The 13569-nt window shown below is 48.2% G+C and overlaps 4 protein-coding genes across 4 annotated transcripts; 1 reads left to right on the top strand and 3 right to left on the bottom strand.

The window, feature by feature from the left end:
• Window positions 1-3: 3 nt before the first annotated feature.
• EV420DRAFT_1039715 (PapD-like protein) lies at window positions 4-1702 on the bottom strand. Its single transcript, XM_060465482.1, has 6 exons — window positions 1478-1702; window positions 1336-1427; window positions 1219-1279; window positions 1044-1159; window positions 840-986; window positions 4-786 (listed from the first exon to the last, which is right to left on the bottom strand). Exons 1-6 carry the CDS (start codon window positions 1518-1520, stop codon window positions 259-261), a joined length of 987 nt encoding a protein of 328 aa, XP_060335511.1. The 5' UTR covers window positions 1521-1702; the 3' UTR covers window positions 4-258.
• Window positions 1703-3634: 1932 nt separating this feature from the next.
• EV420DRAFT_1760427 (superoxide dismutase) lies at window positions 3635-4682 on the top strand (the record flags this gene model as incomplete). The annotated part of the gene is made up of 5 exons (XM_060480620.1): window positions 3635-3751; window positions 3811-3947; window positions 4004-4201; window positions 4256-4362; window positions 4413-4682. The coding sequence occupies 5 exons, from the start codon at window positions 3635-3637 to the stop codon at window positions 4421-4423; spliced, it is 570 nt and encodes a 189-aa protein (XP_060335510.1). The 3' UTR covers window positions 4424-4682.
• EV420DRAFT_1039583 (uncharacterized protein) lies at window positions 4627-6338 on the bottom strand. The gene is made up of 9 exons (XM_060465481.1): window positions 6082-6338; window positions 5989-6023; window positions 5757-5934; window positions 5654-5706; window positions 5549-5596; window positions 5376-5492; window positions 4958-5324; window positions 4826-4902; window positions 4627-4773 (listed from the first exon to the last, which is right to left on the bottom strand). The coding sequence occupies exons 1-9, from the start codon at window positions 6194-6196 to the stop codon at window positions 4765-4767; spliced, it is 999 nt and encodes a 332-aa protein (XP_060335509.1). The 5' UTR covers window positions 6197-6338; the 3' UTR covers window positions 4627-4764.
• Window positions 6339-6533: 195 nt separating this feature from the next.
• Window positions 6534-11538, bottom strand: EV420DRAFT_1263449 (uncharacterized protein; the record flags this gene model as incomplete). Its single annotated transcript, XM_060467173.1, has 18 exons — window positions 6534-7848; window positions 7900-7994; window positions 8047-8063; window positions 8114-8192; window positions 8242-8258; window positions 8310-8414; window positions 8464-8510; window positions 8560-8603; window positions 8666-8670; window positions 8727-8771; window positions 8832-9165; window positions 9215-9302; window positions 9354-9388; window positions 9446-10920; window positions 10972-11105; window positions 11157-11183; window positions 11305-11445; window positions 11498-11538. 18 exons carry the CDS (start codon window positions 11536-11538, stop codon window positions 6534-6536), a joined length of 4044 nt encoding a protein of 1347 aa, XP_060335508.1.
• Between the last annotated feature and the right edge of the window lie 2031 nt (window positions 11539-13569).

Raw genomic sequence — 13569 nt, 5'->3', positions numbered from 1 at the left:
TTTACACAACGGCCGCAATAAAGATGCATACCCTCATTCCACGATACCTATGTACAAGAAGTGTAACAGTTGAGTCAACAGGCTAATGCACCTAAGACGATGGTCACTATGACCGTAAAATAGGAAAGGGATATATATATGTATCGAGACGAGCCACCAGTCGCGGGTCTGAATAGCTCTACACCCAGCAGCCAAGTATCTGCTTATAAAAACCATCCAGACCCACACAGAAGAAAACGACATTATGATCATGGAATATCAGAAGAAGAGATACGTCGTGATAAACACTCCGAGTGCAATGATGACCACGACTTGTAATGGAACTCCGTCTTGTTGCAGGGCTACGTCTTCCCCAATCATTGTACCAACCTCGCTGCCTGGCGCGATTGTCATATCATCGGAAAGTCGTCGAGTGCGCCTTCGCAACTCGGTGGTCTCAGGCAAGACTTCGAGCGGAGGGGCTGCCGCTGCTAGCAGACCTCTCAGACGCTCTATCTCAGCCTCAGCTTCCTTGTACTTGATCAGAACCTCATCATTTGGTGGCGTTGGTGCAAGCGTCGATGGGTGTTCAACTGGTGGTGCGGGTTCGGGAGCAGGTTGGACAAATACAGACACGGGAGGCGGTGGAGCAGGTTCAGATGGAGGTTCTTCGTGATGCTCTTCTTCACGGGCGGCGCTGAAGTCATTGGGTGGCGTCAGTGAGCGCTCCTGGGACGTCGATTGGTTGAATTCAGGGATGGGAGCACCATTTGTTATCGGGACTTGGCGGACAGTGTCGTATTGTTGCTGGCGTAGATAACGTCAGTAGGAACGGTGAGTTGAATTATATTGTAACGCACCGAATCGGCTGCATGCATCATAGAGCTTTGGTTTGCCAGAGTTTCGTCGACCTCTTCCAAAGGTTCATCCTCACGTCTCAGATACGCGACTTTGAGCTTCTGTTGAAAGACCTTGGCTTCGTCTGTAGCGCCTTCTGGGACGGACCACTAAAAGAATGCATGTTGGCCGTCCGTATTAAAGTGCATCGAGGCAGAGAGACACACTATATCATGTAACGCTTTCGACTCTTTTTCGGGGGTGATGAGCGTGCTCTGGATGAGGAACTTGTCTTTGCACTTGGCGTTCAACGGGGGCTCCTCCTTCATCGCCTGGAGCATCACTAGAGTAGACAATAATGAATAAAATTTATAGCGTTACTGGAAGACGTAAGCCACACACCAGCGACCTCGACTGTTTCACCCGGTTCCACTCTGCCAGAATTCGGGCGCACGCAGTACAGCTAGAAGAATGGGATGAGCTTCCTCAAATACCACTGGTTCCAAGTCGACATCTCACCCTCGGCGCCGTCGTTTTCACTTTAAAGGCAACAGGGTGGGCATTGGGATTGGTAATGGTCAGTGTCCGTTTTACGAGACTGGAAAACGGGCCTGCAGAGAACGATGAGAAAAGAGAGTTTAGACGATGATACAGAGCGTACGAGGAAATCCAAGGGTGTTGTTCGGATTCAGGTAGACCGACATTTTTGGGAGGAGGATGGAGGAGACAAGGAGCGTGGAGATGCCTGATGAAGCCCTCAACTTTGCCACGTGCTGGTACTCGTCATCATCGCCTTTTCATTTCCTCGTCATTTTCGTTGCTATCGGCTCTGGCTGAATCGGTGTTCCTCTTGATACTTGGCCTCGCTTGTGGCCATGCTGTACTCAGGACTACACTATTGGAATTTATTGGAACATTCCTGACCTCGCGTTGGGTGTGCACGGTACCGATAATCACTGATACCAGCGCCCTACGCCCGTACTGCGGACACAGGACTTGCCGTGCTTGAGGGTCGCTTCTTAGAAGGCGCGTGGTTTCTCACAGGTTCGAGTCTTGAGGCTGCGTATTCCTACGAGGGGGATCCTCGCCCTCTTTTTATTCTTGGAGTACCTGGCAACAGCGGAGCGCCTGGAGTTAATTTACATATAATTCCAGCTCGAATACGGTCTTGTGATGATAGCCTGCAAAATGCTGTATTCTCTATCATATCTCGGGGAACGCGGTCGCAATAAAGCTGAACCGAATGATATTGTTCCTTGCTATCACCTGAGCGGCGCAAAAGCACCGAGTGCGACATCTTACTGGGAAGCTTGGCAATTCAATGAATGATTAATGATGGTGAAGATGGCATGTCGAGTTTCAAGTTTTCAAGGGCATCAACCTTTCTCAAGACATGAAGCAGTAGACGCTAAACCACGAATAATCCTTACGGTCGCTTGGATGTTGCATGCCTAGTCCACACCTTTCTCCAAACATTGATCGCGCGCATCAAGATAGAATAGTGTAGCAGCGCCATTCTGCTTACTACACGAGCGCTGGACGAGGATCAATCGAGTTTGACAGGATGCCTAGTAGGTCGGAGACAACACAAAGTTCTCATGACTGACGGCATGGAAGATTCGAGAGCCGTAGCTACTAATTACCCCCGCACGACTATGAATTCATTATGCAGAATCTGATCTAATCCAATAGACGGTTGGTAGTTCGACAAACCCACGGGAAAGTGGGTGATCGAATATGGCTGTGTTAAGTACTTCATGTTGCAAATGAAGAATATATATCAAGACCACCAGCGTCTTGCATATGTGATGCAAGCGTTCAAAGGTAGAGTAGTATTCATATGCTTTGCGCATGTAAGACGCGGTTTGATTCACAGAAGGCTCGGGAGGAGGTGAAAGGGCCAATATACGTCTCGACTACTGAATCCGGGCTTGAATTCTCGGAGGATTTCGTGACCTCATTGGCTTCCAGCAGCAATAGACACGAAACAAGGAACAGGGGAATCAGAGCAGAAGGTTTGCTATAAGGCACCTAGTTTAAGAATAAAATAACCCAGGCTGTGTTTGAATGTAGGTTGGAGGTGACTCGAGTCTGAATGATGGTAGCATAGAATCCCTCAAAAGATATTGGAGTCGTGATGTTAATACCGTTGGATGAATTAGAGATAAACGATCCCTCAGCTGTTGTCGGACGACGAGAAGACAGAACATTTGGCACGACAAGAATTACGCACCAAAGGGCCCACGTCGAAGCCAGAACGAGAACCTACAGCAGGAGACGGGAAACTGGTACTCGTTGAGGGCCAGGACTCCCATGGTAAGACGGTGGTTTATGCAGCGGCAATGCTGTAGAGACATTGAAAATCTGGTCGTGTTATTGAGGATGATCAAGCGAACAGGAGGAGTTCAAGAATACCAATGAGAGTTTCCAGCCTCCGCTCACCTTGTGTATATACTTAAACTCGCTCTCAGCCATTAGATCTCAAAGCGAAGACTCCGGCAATAGAACTCTGAATATGAAGGAGAAAGATAAAGCATATGCATTTGAGATGAACATCAAAGATCCAAGATGCGAAAGTTTTCAATTTTTAGGGTTATGTATGTAGCCAAAAATGACTTAGGTATGCAATTTTGCATTGTTAATGTCGAAATTCGTTGTTGAGGACGTGGAAAGAAGCTAAAGAAAACAGGAAAACCTAAGGATGAGGCAATTTTGCGACTTTACGGACCGGAACCGGACCGCGCACTAATGACGCACTGTTGGCGACCAAACGCTTGCGCACCACCTCGAACCCCGATTGCCGTATCGCTACTTACCCATGGATCCATACAACAAGCAAAAGACATCCACGAAAAGCTATTTTATTGGCGGTGCCCTTGCCGCGGCCGTCGTGTTTCTCTTGTGGAATGCCTTCACTCCATCAGCCCCCGCGGCAGTAACGAAGGCGATTTTTGTTGCACTGACACTACTGGCTAGCAAATAACGATCTTCTAGGCCACCGTATTTATCAAGGGGGACTCGACAGTCACCGGAAAGGTCACGTTTGAGCAAGCCTCGGCAGACGCTCCTGTAGTTGTCACCGGCAACCTTGCGGGCCTCGACCCGTCTGCGTCGCGTGGGTTCCATATTCAGTGAGCACCCTCCCGGTCTTTCTCCTGTACCACCACGGTGCTGACCGTGACTTCAGCCAATTTGGAGACCTGAGCGAAGGATGCGTCTCTACTGGGTCTCATTTCAATCCTTTTGGGAAAAATCATGGTGCACCCACTGATACGGACAGGCACGTTGGCGATCTGGGCAACGTCCAGTCTGATGAGGCGGGAGTAGCTGCATTTTCATTCAGCGACAGCCTCATTTCCCTCAATGGACCTCTGAGCATCATTGGGTCAGTTCGACTCATTTTTATTTTATTTTATCTGCTGATAACCTTGGGTAACAGGCGTGCCGTTGTTGTCCACGCGGGTACTGATGACCTTGGCAAAGGAGGTAACGAAGAGTCTCTCAAGACCGGTAATGCAGGCGGACGTGCTGCCTGCGGTGTCATTGGTATGTTTTTTTTTCACGATTCTTGATTCAACCATTCACGATATACCAAGGTCTGGTGTGAATGATGAACTATGTACACATGTAGTATTCCAATTATCGAACCATTTCCCTGTTGCTTGGTCATAAAAGTGGAGCGGATTTACGACTTGTCACCAGACAATCACGAACAGTAGTCATTGCTGAGCGACATTCGGAGTTGTATCATGAGACCTCAGATGTTGGCATTCGTTCAGAATCGTCGTTATCTATTGATAGGTTGGTACTTTCGCCAGCAGTGGAAACTGTCGCCTTGTGAGGACAGCAGGGTCCTGACTTACTCAGTAGGTTTGAAGAAATAGCTGTCAAAATATCAAAGGAAATCTCATATAATGAATGTATGTACCCAGCACATCTGTTCGCTACTTATTGACACTGTTTTCATGTCAGGATCGAGTGACTCCTTGTATCAAGCAAAGATACTCACTTGATAATAGTATGGAGGAGAAACTGCAACACAAGTTAATCCCGAGGCACACTGAGTAGGACCCGTCCAGCCAGTCCCTAAGCAATGGTCAGTACCTTTCAACAAGCGGAGGGGAAGATGGGTATATCTCGCCTCCGCACTGGCCCCAATGCGTCTGTGTCGCTCCTGACGCAGAAGTGGTGGTCGATGCCACGGTTGTTGTACTTACCACCGTAGATGTTGTCGGTGCCGCCGTAGTCGCCGCCGTGGAACTTGCTGTTGTGGAAGCGCTTGTTGTCGAGTTGCTGCTACCTCTGGAGATGCTGGTAGTGATGTCCCCGGTCTCTATGTAGACTCCAGAGATATACCAATCTTCTTGGGGTTCTTGGTTGACGATACGCAAAACTCCGACGTGGAAATCTTCAGAGTTTGTGGAAGTCGATGCGGAAACGTTGTCGACGACCTTGGTAAGGTCCTCGGATCCCGTGGAAGCCCAGAGACCGACAGTTTGGGAATTGAACTATTGAGCCAAGTCAGTGGAGGTCGCACTGAATGCTGAAATACGACCAACGTCGATGTCGTAGGCAAAGTTAAACCAGACGCCTGCTTCAAAGTTGGCACCCCATTGGCGCTGACTGGACACCATCCACTGGAGGTCAGTGGGAGTCGGGGAAACACCATACTTCAGCTATACGTAAGTTTTTGGTTAGCCTCAAGACATCCGCTACTCAGGAGCTAAAGTACCTCAGTGAAGTGACTCTCAAAGAAGAGAACCTGATGTTCGAGGGTGGGCTATGGCAGCGAAGCTTCAGGTTTTCTTCGATCATACTATCTCTTGAAGACACTCACGTCGGGGGGATTTGTCTCGGAACGCATCACGGAGAAATGATAATACATTGTGCCTGTGATGGGATGAGAAGCACATTCCGACAACTGCAAGGGAAAGACAGACCGGTGCCCAGATTCGCACTGGTTTGTGGGATCAGTTCTGTACGCTCCATGTTCGAGTTCCATGTAGCGTTGGTAGAGATGGTAACCTTCAGGCCGTGTATCTCTGAAGTCATCGCAGGGTTTTTGTAGGAAGGATCAAGGTTGAGGTAGTTGTTGGTTGGTTGGGTACCATGGATATACTAGCAATGTCCAATGTCAATCCATATGGTCAGACTTCTCGTTAAGAATCATACCCATTGATACGTGCCGACTTCGTTAGCCCAGGACCCTACGCATTGAGCATATTAGTATGATAGTGATAGCTCACAGCAAGAATGTCGGCTTACATTTATCAAAGTCTGCAGAAGTGCTGTAGCTATTGAAGCTTCCATCCCAGACGGTTGTTCCGGCGCGAACAGCACTGACCAAAAGAGATCCAAAGACCAGCTTGCTTGCGAACATTTTGGTGAAGTTGAAGAACAGTGGAGGTCGTCATAGTAGGATGGATGTAGTATATATATGATTACGGCTGCCGCTCTTGGTGAATGTCGGAAAACACTCGAAGCATATGACGCTTGTTAATGAGGAAAATAATCGGTCTCGGCTAGCCATCGGGAAAACAACAGACTTGACGACAAGGCACTTCCAAGGCACGGAGATTTTCAATGCATCCACCCTGTTCATGTATATCATCGCTATAGACCAAAATATGTATCAAGATAAATTACTCCGAGGGGTATCAAATCGTCACTGAGAAATATCATAACACAGTTCCAGTACTGACAACCACCGAACGAGGTTACTCCGGTTCTGGGGCCTTCTTGAACATCCACGAGGTAAAACGTGATTTTGTAGAGGTGGCTTTCTCCGCATCTGCATCTTCCTCTTCTAGTCTGTTCACCAAAGCAGACTCTTCTTCCGCCATTACCTCCCGAAGAATTGCATGATGTGCCGATATGTTCTCCGCGCGCCTCAGCTGAGGGGGAGCACCCATAGATATCCGTGAGGCATTAGCCATCACAAAGTCTCCCTGAGCAACATTGGGTCCCAGACTTGGCTGACGGGGTGAGGAATGACTGACCGGCGACGCAGCATGGTCAGAGGACCCCAGCCGAGGGGATCCAAGTCGAGGGGGCTCGAAGAACGACAGCAACGAGTTGGACCTCTTCTTCATCGGCTCGGTGCCTTCGGAATATGTTCTAAATGGTTTAATCGGTGGTCGTAAACTGGACAAGCTCGGTTGCCTCTGACTGGTACTCGGCCGCCGCCCTCGGAATGTAGAAGGCCTTCGAGGTGCGGCCGCTTGCTCAATATCGTCTTCTTTCGCTTCTATGCGCTTTATGATCGCGGGAGGAAGATCAATCTCCTCCGTACCATCCACCGCAAAGCTGGAAGCACGGCGTTCGGAGGGTGGTGACGAAACATGCGATGGATGTAATGATAGTGTGGACATCTGCAATGGGGAATCTGTTTCGGGTATCCCAATCCAAGTCCCTAGCTTGCCGGCGGAAGCCTCAACTGTAATAGAGACCTTGAGATCAATGGTATCATCGAGGTCAAGTAGACCACATGGGTTTCGTGGGAGCCATAGAACATTGCTAATGGCTCGAGTATAGTATGGGTTGTCGTAAGGCAAGTCAGCGGTTGTTAAGTCATCCCAGCTTACGGGCGGGGGGTGAGGAACAACTGGGCAGTCGTCTTCAGTTCGTAACGTAGGTTCTAAAGGTGCGGAAATTGGTGACAACGGGGCAAGAAGTGGAGGTTCAAGTTCGCTCCCAGTGGCGAGTCGAGAGGGCGGTTCGTTTTCTTCTGCCTGTGATGTGCTAGGGCCAAGACGTGAAAATGAATGGGGCTCGATACGGAAAGGGTTGGGTCCTCGTGCCAAAGGATTATTCGGATGATGCCGGATTGTAGCATAAGAGAGCGTTACCCAAGCTGGTAGTCGCCAAGTGGATTTCCTTCGCTGTGAATCAGTATTGAGAAGACCACTCATATCCTGTTCTGTGTTTTCGGTCTCTCCTCTCTCAATGCCATCAGCATCCGGTCGTCCGCAGATGATATGGGCTTCCTGCATATCGTCGCGTTCAAATTGTGCTCGGCACATTCGTGTCATGCTATAAGGATTGCATGAAGGTATGAGATTCAAAGAAAGAGGATTTACGCACATAAGCTTCACGATAGCCGTAAACACAATGAGCACAGCAGAGAGGGCAACATTGACCTCCTTCTTTAAGACAACCATGTAAGCAAGAAAAACAGCCTAAGCAGAATTCCTTCAGCGAACAATTTCCACCTATGTAGTATATACGAACCTGAGATAAGATAAGGCCTTGCCAGACGTTAGAAACCAACTTTCGAACAGTCACACAGACTTCTCACCATCCAATGAATATCGCAGTATTCGTATCAAGATGAGTTTTCCCTCGCCCTCGTAATTTTTAGCGTAGACGTGAATTAGCTTGAGAGTTAGGGTCAGTGGTCGATTGAGGAAAGAGGGGGAAAAGTACTTGGTTTTTTATTACCCCTGCAAATAAATTATTCTTCTTGACAGACTAAGAAACAGAGGAGAACGCACCAGTTTCAACGAAAAAATAAAATGTTCCGAAAGGTAATACAACAGGATTGAGCACGGCGAATACCATCAAAACATGGATCACCAATAAATGTGTAGGGAGCCAATCTACAAATGCTTCAGAGGGGTCGAACGGCAACGTCATTCATATACTGACAGTAAAAGTTGAAAGTTCGAGGACGTATCCCAACGGCTCGTTTACGTCTATGAAGAAGTTAAAAACAGTGTCGGATTTTTGGACTGAGCAACTCACGGAGTAAGTTGTCTCTTAGTTGTAGGGTACATAATAAGGGGTAGCTTCAATGAAAACAGTCATTTAACTATCCCGCAGACAGCGATAGAAAGCAGAGGGATCTTACACCGACTAGAAATACAAGCGGTCAGTCCGGGCGAAGGAGGTGTGAGGAGCTTGTGACATACGCAATATTATTTCAAAACCACCATGCATAGCGGCCGTGAAAATGACTGAATGTTCATTCAATATTCAGCAACGACAACTTCTTGTAAATTGCCTGAAACACTCACGCCAACCAACGTAGAACGGTCCTGCTGACGGAAAACTATCCGCCACAATCTGGAGAATGTCGGGAGTGTTCGCCGACGCTCGGAAAGAGTCGAGGATAGATTGCAAAGCAGCTGTGCCTACACAGAAAAACACAAGAACGTTGACAATAAGAAACTTGTAATATCTAGTCATGATTCGGTCGTGAAGAGCTGAAAGGGTCGTAATCGTGTGTGCCTTTTTTGCGATGAGTAACAAAATGAGCGGGATAAGTAGAGCCAGCAGAGCCACGAGAAGTGTAGGAAGAAATGATTGAATCACTTCTTCTTCCCAGGCGTGCCTGTCAAGGTATGCTTTCTATGTGCGGGGGTGAGCGTAAAATGTAGGAGGAAAGGGCAAGCCTTACCAGACTAGGCCAGAATACACTGATGTTTTGAATAGATACTAAACCAACAAGTAGCGACACCGGAAACAACCAAAAAATGGTGAATGCCCTAAGAGAAGTTTATTTGAATGGACTGAAGTACAAGGAGTGTACCACTAACCATACACCCACGCTTACGACCCAGTCTTTGACGAACTAGCACAAAAATACGTAGTTAAGGACAGGAAAATGAGATGCGAGAAGGAGCCTGACCTCTGCGTCAAAAGACGATTTCATAACCCTGATCCAGTCCAAATCCTGGTACTCTGGAGCCATCGTGACCAGACACGTAAGCGGGTTCTGGGGGTGGACTGCCAGATACTTGCACGCTTTTCTCGCATCGTCTGGATCGGCGAAAGTAACGAATGCTGTCGAGACAGGGTCGAATTTCGTCACAGGCTTAGCCCGATTTTCCGTTATAAGGGACGTTAGCAGATTGAGCTTAGCTGTGTAGTAGTCGATGGATGGTACCGTCTTTCCACGGAAGAGATGTGATAGGTTGACCAAGGGTTGATATGCATCAAGACTGCTCCGTGGTAGGCCGAGGAGTGCCTCCCAGATGGTAGTCCTGTGCTGGCGTCGCCGTTCATTCACAGAGGCGGGAGGGTAGCCGGTGGGACTTTCCGTGGAACCTTCATCGGAATCAGTAGATCCTTCTGTTCGCAACTGTTGAAAAGCGTGATTTGAACTGTGGGAGGTTTTCTTGAGCTTGGCACCATGTTGCCTTAGCTCGAATTCGTCGACGAATGGACCCAAAACCTTGATGAGCTGCTCCGTTCGCTCCTCTTCGCTGAGGGTACCTTCCAATTCAGCATCACCTTGTTCAGCATCGACAATTATTTTCCTCTGTTTCGCAACCAGTTTGGCCCTGGAGTTGCTCCGAGAAAAAGGTTTGTTCGCCTCTTTATGTTGCATGGCTTTTTTGGTAGCCTCGAGGGCAGTTCTCGCCAGCTTGATGTGCGCTGTCTCCAAGAGCCGAAGAATGTCCTCGCGGCGTTCCAGAAGCGAAGCCAGCTCAGTCATCTTTCTTGCAACTACAGCGCGATCTATCACAGGCACATTCTCCGGATCGGGAACAGAAGAGGGATCCTTTCCATCGTTCGATTCGTGGGGTATAACTGGAAGACGTTTGGCGCGATTGAAGAGAAAGGCGAATGACTTGTTGAAGAAGCCTGGTTGCGTTGTCGCGGTCAAACCCAATGCCGGACGCTCTAGTTTTCGTGACATGTAGTACTCGAAATATTCTTTGAGCACCTTTTCATCTCTCAATTGCGGGGGAACATTAGATACCATGACAGTGCGAAGGCGAAGGCCGTTCATTGGATGTATGACGTCCAAGGATGGGACAGACGCAAAATTGAACTGTGGGTGGGGATGAGGATGGTATTCTGGACGAGCGCCTTCAACTGGTCCCGAGGAAATGCGTTTCGCAGCTTGCTTGATATTTTCCGCACGTAACATGAATGTGCCATGGGCTATCCAAAACAGTGTACCGATCCATGTGAGGGTTATCCAAAACAGGAGGCATATATGAATCCATAACAAGGATAACCCTTCCCCCGTACCGACCAAGGAAGAAATGGAGGCGCGAGTCATGGATTTAGGATCAATTGAAGGTTCAGAGAATTCGACGTGAATAGGGAACAGCACGGGAAACGTGGTGAGTGTGTGCAGCAAAACGAACCAAACTGAGTTAGTGTGTTAGAAGTTCTGCCAGTACAGGAATAATGAAAACGCACAGCAGCCGCGAAGAAACCGAATATACAGCGTTGCATCAATACCCCGAATTTCATTCATTCTCGCTTCGGGAAACCACACTGCTTGCGGAACCCACGACAATATCCATCCTCTTGGCGACGGAGGGGACGGCTTCCTAAAGACTGCGTAAGAAACGACTGTCGCATTGATAATTCAACCACCTCACCAAGCCCAGGACCTGCCTTGATACAGGCTACAAGGGCACAAGATCAGTATGGGTTGGCATAGGGGTGAAACGGAAATTCAGAGGAAAGTTAAATGGCTTCGACGCCCTACGTCCAGGCGTTTAAGAAACTTGGAGACGGAAAACTCACTATCCAAATTGCCAACTTTCCCTGCTTCCAAGCCCTTCCTCATATTGTTTCTTCTCTCTGCGCTTCCTTTTCATGTATTCCTGGCCCCCGACGCATAGCACAGTGATCCCTACGGCTATTACAGTCTGATTTATCAATCCGCTGTGGTGACGGAATGGGTATTTAAGACAGCAAAATAAGGATAGCACCACACCTGTAATTCTTGGAAAATGGTCGAGTTTGAATGTCGCCCATTGCGCGTTGGCCGTAAATGTAGAGTCAGACGTCAGATTACCAAGGAAAACACAGAGGTCAGCGACTGGAGATGGTAGGGGGTCGATGCGAGCGTGGCATGGAAGTTGCAACCCACGAACTGAGGTCCAGGAGCGGTGGACCGTCCGACATGCAATGTGCACGTGGTATGCGTCATAATTCCAGTAGGGCCCGCTCCGGGGCAACGCCTGCTACTTCAGGTGAAAACAAGTCTTGTATTCAATCGCTCGCATGTGTTCAATATCTAAATAATGTGATGACTACCACCACCACAAGGAATAAGACGACTATTACTACTACTGCGAGTGCGAACGATATGAATGGCATCCCGACCAAATCCCGACTGATTTTAAGAAGCTCTTGGATGTCATTTGGAAGGCCAAGTGTAGCCGCTTTCGGTGCAGGAGTAATAGGATCGAGAGGGAACCAACGTTCTACAGTCGGTCCAGCTTCATTAGCGTCGATCTTTTCGTTATTAGTCTTGAGTAACGCGGTGTCAAATGGTATTCAGTTATGAGCACGACACACTCATGTCGCTACCTCCCAGAAGCACATCTCACTCGGAAGAGGTTTGTGACTTCATTACATTGTGCAATAACTCAATCTCCTTGGACCATAGTGTGAGGGGGCACCCGACTGATACACTGGGTACTTACGTTTTCACACAGTACACGTTCGGGCTGCAAACTCGCAAATATGTCGCGAACTTCCGACTCTGCAAGGGGTTCCTCAGCGGTCCCGTCCAAGCTCATGCTCAGGAAGACCCAGATAAGACTCCTATCCGCGAGCCCTCAATGTAAAAAGCAGAACAGGAGGAGAAGCGTCAATCGAGGAAATGCAGAATACAGTTTTGTACTCGTGCCTCATCCAAGCCAAGGTGTCTTCTCTGCTCTCGGAGACGTGCGCTAGGCGTTTAAAAGTACTAGGAGTGTAATAGAATGGTTCCGACATGCCAAGAACTGTACAAAGGATTGGCATCTGCGCCTGGAAACTGATCTGCAGTGACAAAAGGCCAACCGTCCGTACGGGGTGAGACAACGGTAACAGCTGTTTGATGACTTATTAGTCAAAGAGGGATGCAATAAGGATGTATATACTCACGAACTATATCATCGAGACCCTTGAGCTTCCTGACGATCAAGGTTCGGGTTGCCAGGCTGAAGGCAGTTAGCTTCATACTGTTATCAGCAGTAACATTCTGCATCACGTACGACATGCATGAGTCCTAGGTTATCTTTTACTGTTCGGAAGTTCCCGATTCCGATCTCGGATCTCGAAATTCCCAAATTGAGATTTCAGCCAGATATGGGTCCGTCTGCCGGCCTAACACGAAAAGACCGTGATGTCACGATAGTCACGATATCACAAGCGTTATAGACTACTTTTCTCCCTCGAACGATCACCGCCCATCACGCGCCTTGCAGTCCTGTGCCTGTCGGTAAGCAACAGTGACTTTTAATCTGTCAATGTAATTAAATCTGGGTCCCAAAGCACCAAGAGAGCGCAGAATATGCCTTCAATGTATTGTCTGGCAAGTAAAACTGTAAAATTCTCTGACGGCTCCTACGACGTGCACAGCTAGAAGTAATGGACGACGTATTTCTCCTATATTATTGAAATATTCTCCTGGTTTTGGGAAATGGGTGTGTCTCGATGTTTTTATTCCCGTTTTCACAATTAACTCCGTCTACCTCTATCCAGATAGGTGATGATAATGACGATGATGATGACGATGCCAATGTCATGCCGCCGCTCACGCCGCCGCCTTTACCCACTGGCGTTACACAGACCTCTAGCACTGTCAGTCCTTACCGCTGTCAACATGCTTTACCTTCTTTTCCCGGTCTTCCCAATTTTTTCGGTGGATAATGTTTATGCTGCGTGTTTCTCATTCATACTGCCCTATCACCATAGATCCTCCTCCTACCATCAAGTCATTTTACTCCCTGTAATTCGTGTACTACATTGAATGGTCAATGACGATATGTATATTCGCATCGTTTTTTTCCCATT

This window comes from Desarmillaria tabescens (assembly GCF_030435595.1).
Source record: "Desarmillaria tabescens strain CCBAS 213 chromosome Unknown EV420scaffold_6, whole genome shotgun sequence".
Classification (NCBI taxonomy): Eukaryota; Fungi; Basidiomycota; class Agaricomycetes; order Agaricales; family Physalacriaceae; genus Desarmillaria; species Desarmillaria tabescens.
The sequence above is the reverse complement of the archived record's forward strand: the minus strand, read 5'-3'. Positions and strand labels throughout refer to the sequence as shown.

Coding starts and splice junctions, on each gene's coding strand:
- EV420DRAFT_1039583 (XM_060465481.1), bottom strand. CDS start 6,196: ATGTTCGCAAGCAAGCTGGTCTTTGGATCTCTTTTGGTCAGTGCTGTT. Junction 6,024..6,081: donor TTCTGCAGACTTTGATAAAT/GTAAGCCGACAT, acceptor CTCAATGCGTAG/GGTCCTGGGCTAACGAAGTC. Junction 5,597..5,653: donor CCGAGACAAATCCCCCCGAC/GTGAGTGTCTTC, acceptor TCGCTGCCATAG/CCCACCCTCGAACATCAGGT.
- EV420DRAFT_1039715 (XM_060465482.1), bottom strand. CDS start 1,520: ATGTCGGTCTACCTGAATCCGAACAACACCCTTGGATTTCCTC. Junction 1,280..1,335: donor TGAAAACGACGGCGCCGAGG/GTGAGATGTCGA, acceptor CCATTCTTCTAG/CTGTACTGCGTGCGCCCGAA. Junction 987..1,043: donor CGAAAGCGTTACATGATATA/GTGTGTCTCTCT, acceptor GCATTCTTTTAG/TGGTCCGTCCCAGAAGGCGC.